Here is a 13,131-nt window from a genome sequence, read left to right on the forward strand (position 1 = left end):
ACACACACACATTTTCCCAGAGAGAAAAATGCTACATCTACTGTATCTAAAGCAACTAGCTTTTATGTCTGCACATTTTTCCTTAAACATTCCCAAACACAGTAGTAGGGACATACTTTGGCTCCACCGAAGAAAGATATCTCTCCAAGAGTCCCACCAGAAATCAATCAGATCACTCCCTGTAGCAGAATTTTCCCTATGCCACACAGCTCTTCAGCAAAGCTTAAAAGCATTAAACTTCTATGCCAACACATTTTTTAAAGAGCTCCTGTGGGCCATTGGGGCTTTCAACACTTATTCTTTCTTTCCTCTACTTCTTCATTGTGGCTTCCCTCTGGGCACGGAATCAACAGTAAGATAATGCATATCCCCTTTGTCTTTGTTTGTTTTCATTTTACAAGAGCTTTAGCCACACAAAAGACCCTAAATACCTCCTTTGCTCTCTTAACTCTCTCTTCCTCTCTCTCTCTTTGCTATTTTTCTCTCTGTGTGTCTCTCTTTTGATAATTTTTTAATAGATAGAAATCCAATACCCCACAAGGAGCACATGGGAGTTCATTGGGTAATCAAAACCATCAACACTGCGTTTGCAACGTTTTCATTGGTCGAAAATCAAGACTGAGTGATTCACACACACACACATGCATGCACATGCGCATACACACACACACGTATCATGACATAGACACCAAAAATAACATTGTTTCATACAGCAAGCAGTAATTTTCCCTAAATGAGTAGATGGGAATAAATAAAATGCAATTTTTCACCTTTATTTAACCTGGTAGGCTAGTTGAGAACAAGTTCTCATTTGCAATTGCGACCTGGCCAAGATAAAGCAAAGCAGTGTGACACAGAAAACAACACATAGTTACACATGGAGTAAACAATAAACAAGCCAATAACACAATAAACAAATCAATGACACAGTAGAAAAAAGAAAGTCTATATACAATGCGTGTTAGAGGATAGATTGAGCCAGGGGAATGGAGAGGATACTGCAATGTGCTGACAATTACAGGCACATGGCATAAAGAAAAAAGACAGGGACAGAGCTCTAAACCATCATCAATTGTGAATGCAGCATACTCATCCCATATACTAATATCATATAGATTGGTGTATCCCATTCAATACTCTCATAAAATACTTAATCATAATGAAAGTCTTTCTTCTACTAAGATATTCTCACAAAACTGTATTGCTATTTTTAAAATAAACTAAAGAGCAATGTCATGTACTGTCATGTTGTCTTGTCTCTGTCCTTTCCCTTCACCCTGTCTCCCTCTGCTGGTCGTGTTAGGTTACCTTTTCTCCCCCGCTTTCCCCCAGCTGTCCCTTGTCTCCTCTAACTACCCATTCACCCCGTTCCCCACCTGTTCCCTTTTTCCCTCTGATTAGGTCCCTATATCTCTCTCTGTTTCTGCTCCTGTCCTTGTCGGATTCTTGTTTGTTTGTGTCATTCATGCCTGAACCAGACTGTCGTCATGTTTGCTGTAACCTTGTCCTGTCCTGTCGGAATCTGCCGGTCCATCTGAGCCTACCTATGTTTGGTAATTAAAGAAGCTCTGTTTAAGTTGATTCGCTTTTGGGTCCTCATTCACGCACCGTAACAGAAGAATCCGACCAAGAATGGACCCAGCGACTTCGGATCCTCTCCACTCAGCCGTCGAGATCCAGGGAGCGATGCTAGGCAGACACAAGCAGGAATTGTCTGCTGCTCGACATGCCGTTGAGACCCTGGCCACCCAAGTCTCCAACCTCACAGAACAGGTTCACCATCTCCGCCTCGATCCACCGGCCACTTCCAGGGCTTTCGAATCTCCGGAGCCCAGAATCAATAACCCGCCGTGTTACTCTGGGGAGCCCACTGAATGCCGCTCGTTCCTCACCCAGTGTGATATTGTGTTTTCTCTCCAGCCCAACACTTACTCCAGGAGCACTGCTCGTGTCGCCTACGTCATATCTCTCCTTATTGGACGGGCTCGTGAGTGGGGCACGGCAATCTGGGAGGCAAGGGCTGAGTGTACTAACCAGTATCAATACTTTAAGGAGGAGATGATACGGGTTTTTGATCGATCTGTTTTTGGGGAGGAGGCTTCCAGGGCCCTGTCTTCCCTATGTCAAGGCAATCGATCCATAACAGACTACTCTATTGAGTTTCGCACTCTTGCTGTCTCCAGTGGCTGGAACGAGCCGGCCTTGCTCGCTCGTCTTCTGGAGGGTTTCCGCGCAGAGGTAAAGGATGAGATTCTCTCCCGGGAGGTTCCTTCCAGCGTGGATTCCTTGATTGAACTCGCTATTCGCATTGAGCGACGGGTTGATCTTCGTCACCGAGCTCGTGGAAAGGAGCTCGCGCTCTCCGTCGCCTCCCTCTCCGCATCACTACCATCTTCCTCTGCCGGCTCGGGTGCTGAGTCCATGCAGCTGGGAGGTATCCGCATCTCGACTGAGGAGAGGGAACGGAGAATCACCAACCGCCTCTGTCTCTATTGCGGTTCCGCTGGTCATTTTGTCACTTCATGTCCAGTAAAAGGCCAGAGCTCGTCAGTAAGCGGAGGGCTACTGGTGAGCGCTACTACTCCTGTCTCTCCTTCAAGATCCTGCACTACCTTGTCGGTCCATCTACGCTGGACCGGTTCGTCAGCTTCCTGCAGTGCCTTAATAGACTCTGGGGCGGAGGGCTGTTTTATGGACAAGACCTGGGCTCGGGAACATGACATTCCTCTCAGACAGTTAAAGGAGCCCACGGCCTTGTTCGCCCTGGATGGTAGTCCTCTCCCCAGGATTCAGCGTGAGACGCTACCTTTAACCCTCACTGTTTCTGGTAATCATAGTGAAACCATTTCTTTTTTAATTTTTCGTTCACCTTTTACACCTGTTGTTTTGGGCCATCCCTGGCTAGTTTGTCATAATCCTTCCATTAATTGGTCTAGTAATTCTATCCTCTCCTGGAACGTCTCTTGTCATGTGAAATGTTTAATGTCTGCTATCCCTCCTGTTTCCTCTGTCTCTTCTTCACAGGAGGAGCCTGGTGATTTGACAGGGGTGCCGGAGGAATATCACGATCTGCGCACGGTGTTCAGTCGGTCCAGGGCCACCTCTCTTCCTCCACACCGGTCGTATGATTGTAGTATTGATCTCCTTCCGGGAACCACCCCCCCCCGGGGTAGACTATACTCTCTGTCGGCTCCCGAACGTAAGGCTCTCGAAGATTATTTGTCTGTAGCTCTTGACGCCGGTACCATAGTCCCCTCCTCCTCTCCCGCCGGAGCGGGGGTTTTTTTTTGTCAAGAAGAAGGACGGGTCTCTGCGCCCCTGCATAGATTATCGAGGGCTGAATGACATAACAGTGAAGAATCGTTATCCGCTTCCTCTTATGTCTTCAGCCTTCGAGATCCTGCAGGGAGCCAGGTTTTTCACTAAGTTGGACCTTCGTAACGCTTACCATCTCGTGCGCATCAGGGAGGGGGACGAGTGGAAGACGGCGTTTAACACTCCGTTAGGGCACTTTGAATACCGGGTTCTTCCTTTCGGCCTCGCTAACGCTCCAGCTGTCTTTCAGGCATTAGTCAATGATGTCCTGAGAGACATGCTGAACATCTTTGTTTTCGTTTACCTTGACGATATCCTGATTTTTTCACCGTCACTCCAGATTCATGTTCAGCACGTTCGACGTGTCCTCCAGCGCCTTTTAGAGAATTGTCTTTTTGTGAAGGCTGAGAAGTGCACTTTTCATGCCTCCTCCGTCACATTTCTCGGTTCTGTTATTTCCGCTGAAGGCATTAAGATGGATCCCGCTAAGGTCCAAGCTGTCATTGATTGGCCCGTCCCTAAGTCACGCGTCGAGCTGCAGCGCTTTCTCGGCTTCGCGAACTTCTATCGTCGTTTCATCCGTAATTTCGGTCAGGTGGCAGCTCCTCTCACAGCCCTTACTTCTGTCAAGACGTGCTTTAAGTGGTCCGTTTCCGCCCAGGGAGCTTTTGATCTCCTCAAGAATCGTTTTACATCCGCTCCTATCCTTGTTACACCTGACGTCTCTAGACAGTTCGTTGTCGAGGTTGACGCGTCAGAGGTGGGAGTGGGAGCCATCCTTTCTCAGCGCTCCCTCTCTGACGACAAGGTCCACCCATGCGCGTATTTTTCTCATCGCCTGTCGCCGTCGGAACGTAACTATGATGTGGGTAACCGCGAACTGCTCGCCATCCGGTTAGCCCTAGGCGAATGGCGACAGTGGTTGGAGGGGGCGACCGTTCCTTTTGTCGTTTGGACTGACCATAGGAACCTTGAGTACATCCGTTCTGCCAAACGACTTAATGCGCGTCAGGCGCGTTGGGCGCTGTTTTTCGCTCGTTTCGAGTTCGTGATTTCTTATCGTCCGGGCTCTAAGAACACCAAGCCTGATGCTTTGTCTCGTCTCTTCAGTTCTTCAGTAGCCTCCACTGACCCCGAGGGGATTCTCCCTGAGGGGCGTGTTGTCGGGTTGACTGTCTGGGGAATTGAGAGGCAGGTAAAGCAAGCACTCACTCAAACTCCGTCGCCGCGCGCTTGTCCTAGGAACCTTCTGTTCGTTCCCGTTCCTACTCGTCTGGCCGTTCTTCAGTGGGCTCACTCTGCCAAGTTAGCCGGCCACCCTGGCGTTCGGGGTACGCTTGCTTCCATTCGCCAGCGTTTCTGGTGGCCCACCCGGGAGCATGACACGCGTCGTTTCGTGGCTGCTTGTTCGGTAACTCTCCTCCTGCCGGCCGTCTCAGGCCGCTTCCTATTCCCTCTCGACCGTGGTCTCACATCGCCTTAGATTTTGTCACCGGACTGCCTTCGTCAGCGGGGAAGACTGTTATTCTTACGGTTGTCGATAGGTTCTCTAAGGCGGCTCATTTCATTCCCCTTGCTAAGCTTCCTTCTGCTAAAGAGACGGCACAAATCATCATCGAGAATGTTTTCAGAATTCATGGCCTTCCGTCAGACGTCGTTTCGGACAGAGGTCCGCAATTCACGTCTCAATTTTGGAGGGAGTTTTGCCGTTTGATTGGGGCTTCCGTCAGTCTCTCTTCCGGCTTTCACCCCCAGTCTAACGGTCAAGCAGAACGGGCCAATCAGACTATTGGTCGCATCTTACGCAGTCTTTCTTTTCGCAACCCTGCGTCTTGGTCAGAACAGCTCCCCTGGGCAGAATACGCCCACAACTCGCTTCCTTCGTCTGCGACCGGGCTATCTCCTTTTCAGAGTAGCCTCGGGTACCAGCCTCCGTTGTTCTCATCTCAGTTCGCCGAGTCCAGCGTCCCCTCCGCTCAGGCTTTTGTCCAACGTTGCGAGCGCACCTGGAAGAGGGTCAGGTCTGCACTTTGCCGTTATAGGGCGCAGACGGTGAGAGCTGCTAATAAGCGTAGAACTAAGAGCCCTGGATATTGTCGCGGTCAGAGAGTTTGGCTCTCCACTCAGAACCTTCCCCTTAAGACGGCTTCTCGCAAGTTGACCCCGCGGTTCATTGGTCCATTCCGTATCTCTCAGGTCATTAATCCTGTCGCAGTGCGACTTCTTCTTCCGCGATATCTTCGTCGCGTCCACCCGGTCTTCCATGTCTCCTGTGTTAAGCCCGTTCTTCGCGCCCCCGCTCGTCTTCCCCCCCCCCCCCCCATCCTTGTCGAGGGCGCACCTATCTACAGGGTCCGTAAAATCTTGGACATGCGTCCTCGGGGCCGTGGTCATCAGTACCTAGTTGACTGGGAGGGGTACGGTCCTGAGGAGAGGAGTTGGGTTCCCTCTCGGGACGTGCTGGACCGTGCGCTGATTGATGATTTCCTCCGTTGCCGCCAGGTTTCCTCCTCGAGTGCGCCAGGAGGCGCTCGGTGAGTGGGGGGGTACTGTCATGTACTGTCATGTTGTCTTGTCTCTGTCCTTTCCCTTCACCCTGTCTCCCTCTGCTGGTCGTGTTAGGTTACCTTTTCTCCCCCGCTTTCCCCCAGCTGTCCCTTGTCTCCTCTAACTACCCATTCACCCCGTTCCCCACCTGTTCCCTTTTTCCCTCTGATTAGGTCCCTATATCTCTCTCTGTTTCTGCTCCTGTCCTTGTCGGATTCTTGTTTGTTTGTGTCATTCATGCCTGAACCAGACTGTCGTCATGTTTGCTGTAACCTTGTCCTGTCCTGTCGGAATCTGCCGGTCCATCTGAGCCTACCTATGTTTGGTAATTAAAGAAGCTCTGTTTAAGTTGATTCGCTTTTGGGTCCTCATTCACGCACCGTAACAAGCAAGAGCTTCATCAATTCAGTTCACAATGCAATCTAAAAAACAATCATTGGATAGGTAGAAATGCCTCTTGAACTCACATTGTGTTCTGGTCCTGTTGTTCTGCCGGCTGCGGACCTGCTCTGTCCAGAGGGTGGGGTACTGAGAAATTATGTCTGAAAGAAGATTACAGAATTCAATCAAACACACATTATCCATCACGAGTAAAACATTTTTTTTACCTTTATTTAACTAGGCAAGTCAGTTATGAACCAATTCTTATTTTCAATGACAGCAGAACAACAGATTTTTACCTTGTAAGCTCAGGGAATTGATCTTGCAACCTTTCAATTACTAGTCCAACACTCTGACCACTACGCAACCTGCTGCGCCCAGTTCAGAAACTATCTTGACCCTTTTCGAAACCTGAAGAAATGTCCTTTCTTGTATTGTTGAGGTGAAAACAAGGTTACTAATTTATTTATTTTATCAAATCAAATTTGATTGGTTAGCAGATGTTAATGCGAGTGTAGCGAAATGCTTGTGCTTGTAGTTCCGACAGTGCAGTAATATCTAACAAGTAATCTAACAATTCCCCAACAACTACCTAGGCAAGGTGCTGTAGATGGTATAAAATACAGTATATACATGTGATATGAGTAATGTAAGATACGTACAGTATTAAAGTGGAATTATTTAAAGTGCCCAACCAATTCAGATTTGTTATTACTTGAAGGTGAGTAAGGAAGGACGCATTTCTGAACTAATCGAATAGGGCCCAAAAAGGAAGAAGAAGAGCTCACCTTCCTCGTCTGTCGGGGAATTCGGCTCCCCCACTAGGCCAGCTGACTCATCTGTGTTTAGAATGGAAAAGATTTGCAAGGAAACTACAATTGAGAGTGTACGCTAGATTTTTACAACACTAAATCAACCATTACAGATTTGCACATTGCCCGGCCAAGAGAGGTAGAGAGAGAGAGAGAGAGGCTAGAGGATTGAAAGAGTGAGAGGGGTGATAGAGGAGAAGAGATGCACTCAAGGTGTCAGTGGATGTACAGTACATATAGTGGTCATAGTTGGACATCAAGATTGCAGAGCTTCAATAATACTCATCATCATTAAAAAATGTTAGTGGCTATTCAAAGACACATAATACCCATATCTAACTTCAGACACCCACACCATCCCCTTTGATCAATGGAAAATGTAAGGGAAAGTTACAGATGTATACAGTACATCTCAAGCTAGGATGCAGCCCTACATACTGTACACTTATTGAGGACCTAACCCAAAGTTAATGAGAAGGGATGTGAACGTTGCTAAAGGCTGACACTACTCTGTGGTATACACTTCTCCATCCCTCTGTGGATCTGCATGTGGGGAATGCATGAGTTTGTGTGCGTGCATACGTTCATGTGCGTACGTGCATGTGTGTACCGCCAACTGAAGAACAGGAGAAAGGAGAGGAGAAGGCGTACAAGGCCCAACCAGAGAAATATGCAACATCCAGGCGCACACATGTTCCAGATGAATCAATTAACAAGAGGGTTAGGGTTGGGCTTGGTGTTCATTTAGGCTTTGTTTGTTTGTTTGATTTTGAGTGGGGTGGAAGGGAGGTGGGAAGGGAGGACTGGGAAAGGGGGCTAGATGGGTTCTGGCTCGTTAGTGTAAAGCGCAGGTGTGGGTAACCTCACAGCAGGTCACAGAGGAGGGCTCAACCACTGTGGGGACTGACTGGGGACACAGGCTTATGGGAACTAGAGAGATTGAAGTATGTTCCATCGTATGTTCATTCATAAAGCTTTTGGGATTGAATTCACTTGAACCCTGTCAGCCTTCAGTTACAAATTAATTCAGAAATGCACAGGAAGTCATAGCACTACACAGGAAATGAGATTCTAAAAAGGAAGTCATATTTATGACTTGGATTTAACATAAACCTCTAATAAACATTATTTTGTAAGGTTTTTATGGCTGTAATTCCTTTTTTCATGTGCATTAGGAAAATCACATGCCTTTTGTTGTTACACAGCATTAGTTACTGTCAGTCTTCAGTGACCAATTTTTTCAGAATGTGTATGAAATATGTATGAATGCAGTCAAAAACTAGATTTGCTGTGTTTTATACTGAACAAAAATATAAACGCAACATGTAAAGTGCTTCATGAGCTGAAATAAAAGATCCTTGTAATTTTCCATATGCCCAAAAGGTGTATTTCTCTCACATTGTGCACAAATGTGTTTACATCCCTGTTAGTGAGCATTTCTCCTTTGCCAAGATAATCCATCCACCTGACAGGTGTGGGATATCAAGAAGCTGATTAAACAGAGTGATCATTACACAGGTGCACCTCGTGCAGGGGACAAGAAAAAGACACTCTAAAATGTGCAATTTTGTCACAAAACACAATGCCACGGATGTCTCAAGTTTGGAGGCAGAGTGCAATTGGCATGCTGACTGCAAGAATGTCCACCAAAGCTGTTGCCAGATGATTTAATATTAATTTCTCTACCATAAGCCACCTCCATTGTCATTTTAGAGAATTTGGCAGTATATCCAACTGGCCTCACAACCACAGACCACGTGTCAGGTGGTCGGTTTGCTGATGTCAATGTTGTGAACAGAGTGCCCCATGGTGGTGGTGGCTTTATGGTATGAGTAGGCATAAGCTACGGACAATGAACACAATTGCATTTTTTCAATTGCAATTTGAATGCACAGAGATAACATGATGAGATCCTGAGGGCCGTTGTCGTGCCATTCATCATATCACCTCATGTTTCAGCATGATAATTCACAACCCCAGGATCTGTACACAATTCCTGGAAGCTGAAAATCTCCCAGGAACAAATCTCTCACCAGACATGTCACCCATTGAGCATGTTTGGGATGCTCTGGATCGACGTGTATGACAGCGTGTTCTAGTTCCCGACAATATCCAGTAACATCGCACAGCCATTGAAGAGGAGTGGGACAACATTCCACAGGCCACAGTCAACAGCCTGATCAACACTGTGCGAAGGAGATGTGTTGTGCTGCATGATACAAATGGTGGTCACACCAGATACTGACTGGTTTTCTAATCCATGCCCCTACCTTTTATTAAAAGGTATATGTGACCAACATAGGGCCTAATTTATTTATTTCAATTGACTGATTTCCTTATTTGAACTGTAACTTAGTAAAATCTTAGAAATTGTTGCATTTTGCATTTATATTTTTGTTCAGTCTAGTTAATAGACCAATAAGAAAAAGAGATCCAAACCTCTCTGCAAATAGCTCGTTTTCCCCTCCCCAACGCCAGACAGTCCTAGCTAAGTTCTTGCTTGAGATATCGCTCTTTGTTAATAAGCTATTTCTGTTTCTTTTTACCTTTTTAATCTAAAACAATCACAGTGAGGTACTTAATTGTTACCCAGATGTTATTTGAGATAAAAAAAAAAAAAACAGCTGCATTGGACCTTTAAATTAAGTCCGCAAGTCCATTGATAAATGTGGACGGTGTTAATTATGGAAGATATCTGGTTCCAACTTTGATGTTTGTTTCTAATAACAGACAGTTGATGAGGCCGTCTAAGGAGGCGTAGATATCGATGGATCTCTTGCCGAATCAAAATATTGACGCAATCAAAGCTATTTTCAGTGTCGGGATACCACAAATCTATGGTTTATTCTGGTTTCAACCATCCTGTTTATCCAACCAAATCAAGCTGAACTATACTCTCTGTGTGCACCCTAAATGGGACCCTATTCCTTATGTAGTGCACTACTTTGACCAAAAGTAGTGCACTACATAGAGAAAATGGTACCATTTAGGATGCACTCTCTTTCTCTGGCCTCTGCATTTGCATTTTCTCTGACTCTAATAACAGCTGACCTACAGTATGGGTAATGACTTGGCTGGGCTCAAACAACATACATGCTCTAGGTTTAAGCTGTTAACTGAAAAGAGGTGCAGACATAAATGTCACACAGCAAAGAATATCACGACACCGCGTTCTGGAATCAATCGGAAACCTCCCCCCAATTAACAACATCCTTCACAGGATTCACAGGATTTCAAATCAGCATGCCCTTAAAATGAAACTCAGTTGTGAGGTAGAGAGAGAGAGAGAATCAGAGGATAAAGGAGGTAAAATGTTAGGGAGGACTGAGAAGATTCTTGTATCTGTTGTTTCTGAGGACACTGCTGCTGAAAGGAAATACAATTATTTGTGTTGGTGAGTTAAGTTGGTGAGTTCTGCCACTCTGAGGGCTCTTCAATATCTCTGTCTGGTTTCTGGTAAAGACAAGCAAAAAGGCAATGGGGTCTGATGCCCTTTTCACAATATTGTGCCGACCCCGAATCAAAGTTTAAAGGCTTGATATTTCTTTCCACATTGTCTTTTTCATTATGGTTCCAGCAACTATGGTGGAGGCGTAACCAGCCCAGCTCAGTACAGTTTGATTTGGCTTGACCTGGTTTGGCTCAGTAGTGTGAAAATCCCTTTAGTCTAGCTGTTGGGAGTAAACTTTATACAAGCCAAACACAGCCTCTCTTCTCTGGCCTAGTTACTGTGTAACAAGCTGTCTTTTATTCCAGCCCTGAGGCTGCTCTCTCGCACTCTTTCAATTGTCAAAATATTGGAAAGGCAAGCTATAACAGGTGACCATCCTGTATGATGTACATATATTACAGATTCAAATACACACAGGTGCATGCACACAAGCACACACATGCACTCACTCACACACTCCCTTAGGTACGGATGAATGCACACCCACTATAGACACACATAAAATATACCAAAAACAACAGTTTGATCATGTTATTGTCAAGGTACTAATGTACTAAGTACTTACCTGCTTTTCCGGGTTCTCTTGTGCTAGCTCTCTCATGTTTTGACCCTGAAAATGGAAAGCAGTTAGCTTTTCTTATTGGACAAGTCCAGGTAGTCACTCTCTGTTTCAGTCCGTTTTCTTCATTTGGTGCCTAATGAACATGACCCAAGAGTCCTAGTACATCAACCAGTGGCTCCTATATCCACCATGCTTTCAATCATTGGCTTCATACTGTGACACCAACATGGACTGCAAACCCAAACCCACACCCTGAGATCTCTGTAGTTGCCTCACAACTGAAATCACACTGACTTCCAATTGAGCTCCAAAGAGGGAAAATATAGGGACATGTGGCATTGGTTATTTGATTGTTTGGCAGACTCTTTTATCCAGGAACGCTCACATTCCATACAGTTTAACTTTGTTGCTCAACTCCACTACAGGATTTTCTGCTGGGCCTATTTACACCATGTAGCCCATGAATTGAGCAACATCCTCGGACTCCTAGGTTGCGCCCTAAATGGCACATTATTCCCATTATGCTGAATAGCCCTTATGGACCCTGGTCAAAATAACTGTACTCCATAGGGAATAGAGTGACATTTGGGATGCACACCTAACCCTCAAAGCCCAAGGTCTGCTGGATCCTGACTTTCCCATAGGGAAGGGCATACATGGTGGTCCACACAAATATGTCTCATAATCAAAAGAATGTCAAGTTGTTTCCCTACGTAAGTGGATTGAGCAAGCATTGTCACTCAGCTACATGCTGCTAAAGCTAAATTACAATACACATCATTACTGTAATATTTGGATGTGGTTCTCCACTGTCAGCAACTGATCAATCAACAACAACATTGCGACAACATTGTAACCAAAAAGTGCCCGAAAATTAACACATTAACACATACACAATTGTGCAAGTAAACACGTACACAGACATGCACACACACAGAATATACAGCTACTGTAACAACTAGATGGTTTCTAACAAAAAAAAATATTAAAAAGGACCCAGGTTGGGAGGAGTGTACCTACCTTGGCATCGGGGCTTCTTATTGGCCACGGCTGAGCCACTGATAGGACGGCCATTGGGTGTGACACACCAACAGTAGCCTGTGTAACTATGACACTGCACCTGTAACCAAAACAGCATGGCATAAGAGCTCAGCACAGGATAACATGTCACATAGACAAGATAACGCTGAAGGAAAAACTCCTTCACTAGAGACATTGGAGTATTTTAAAGTATAGTTATTTAAAGGGATACTTTGGGATTTTGGCAATGAGGCCCTTTATCTACTTCCCCAGTCAGTTGAACTTGTGAATAACATTTTTATGTCTCTACTTGCAGTTTGAAGGAAGTTGCTAACTAGTTAGCACAATTGCTAACTAATATTAGTGCAGTGACTCGAAGTCTATGGTTATCTCATTGCGCCTTGCAGCATTTTCGCCTTGCAGCATAACATAAACCATTCCGTACAAATGTGAGCTACCGCGACATTCAAACGAGGCCGCAAAGAAAACTAATGGGACTGTAGCGACTGTGTTGACTTCAAAATCTGGGGTATGAACTATGTTTCTATTTAAGTGTTGATCGACATGGTAATGACTCTATAGTATTGGAGAAAAGTTGAAAAAACTGACCCTCCGTTACATCATGCCGTTTCGTACAGCACGCATAAAGCTACTATTTCTGTCTTACAATCTCTCTCCACCAGGTGTAGCACTTCTCTCATCGTTTAAAAACAAGAAATGGACAGTGACGGGGGCAAGGGGGAATACCTAGTCATATTTTGCGTCAGCACTGCCAGCGATCACGACTCGGTTTACTTCTGAAGATCACTTTAGCAACGTCCTAAAAACCTAATTCAAATTCAACACAAACCTTCAAATAGGTATGTAATCACACATTATATAAACTCTTTATAGTGTTGTATTTACATTTTAGAGGCGATAAGGTGATAAATTAGACAGATTGAGTGAAAAAAAGCAATTTTCCCTCACAACATCTCTCCTTCTCACTATTAGTTTCGCTTCCCCACCCTCCATTTTTAAAAAGACCCGACGGGGCTCATTGC

The 13,131-nt window shown here is 45.4% G+C and overlaps 1 protein-coding gene across 5 annotated transcripts in view; it reads right to left on the reverse strand.

Moving 5' to 3' along the window:
- smoc2 (SPARC related modular calcium binding 2) overlaps positions 1–13,131 on the reverse strand; it is an 81,764-nt gene that overhangs the window by 39,119 nt on the left and 29,514 nt on the right. For 3 of the 5 annotated variants that reach the window (XM_021605727.2, XM_021605716.2, XM_036980719.1), the window contains exons 4-7: positions 12,089–12,188; positions 11,072–11,116; positions 7,032–7,115; positions 6,330–6,404 (exon numbers count right to left, since the gene is read on the reverse strand). In XM_021605727.2, coding sequence (XP_021461402.1) covers positions 6,330–6,404; positions 7,032–7,115; positions 11,072–11,116; positions 12,089–12,188 — 304 coding nt within the window. The remainder of the gene's footprint in view (positions 1–6,329; positions 6,405–7,031; positions 7,116–11,071; positions 11,117–12,088; positions 12,189–13,131) is intronic. The other 2 variants (XM_021605735.2, XM_021605723.2) reach the window with 1 other exon arrangement.

The sequence above is a fragment of the Oncorhynchus mykiss genome, chromosome 1 (genome assembly GCF_013265735.2).
Source record: "Oncorhynchus mykiss isolate Arlee chromosome 1, USDA_OmykA_1.1, whole genome shotgun sequence".
Lineage (NCBI taxonomy): Eukaryota > Metazoa > Chordata > Actinopteri > Salmoniformes > Salmonidae > Oncorhynchus > Oncorhynchus mykiss.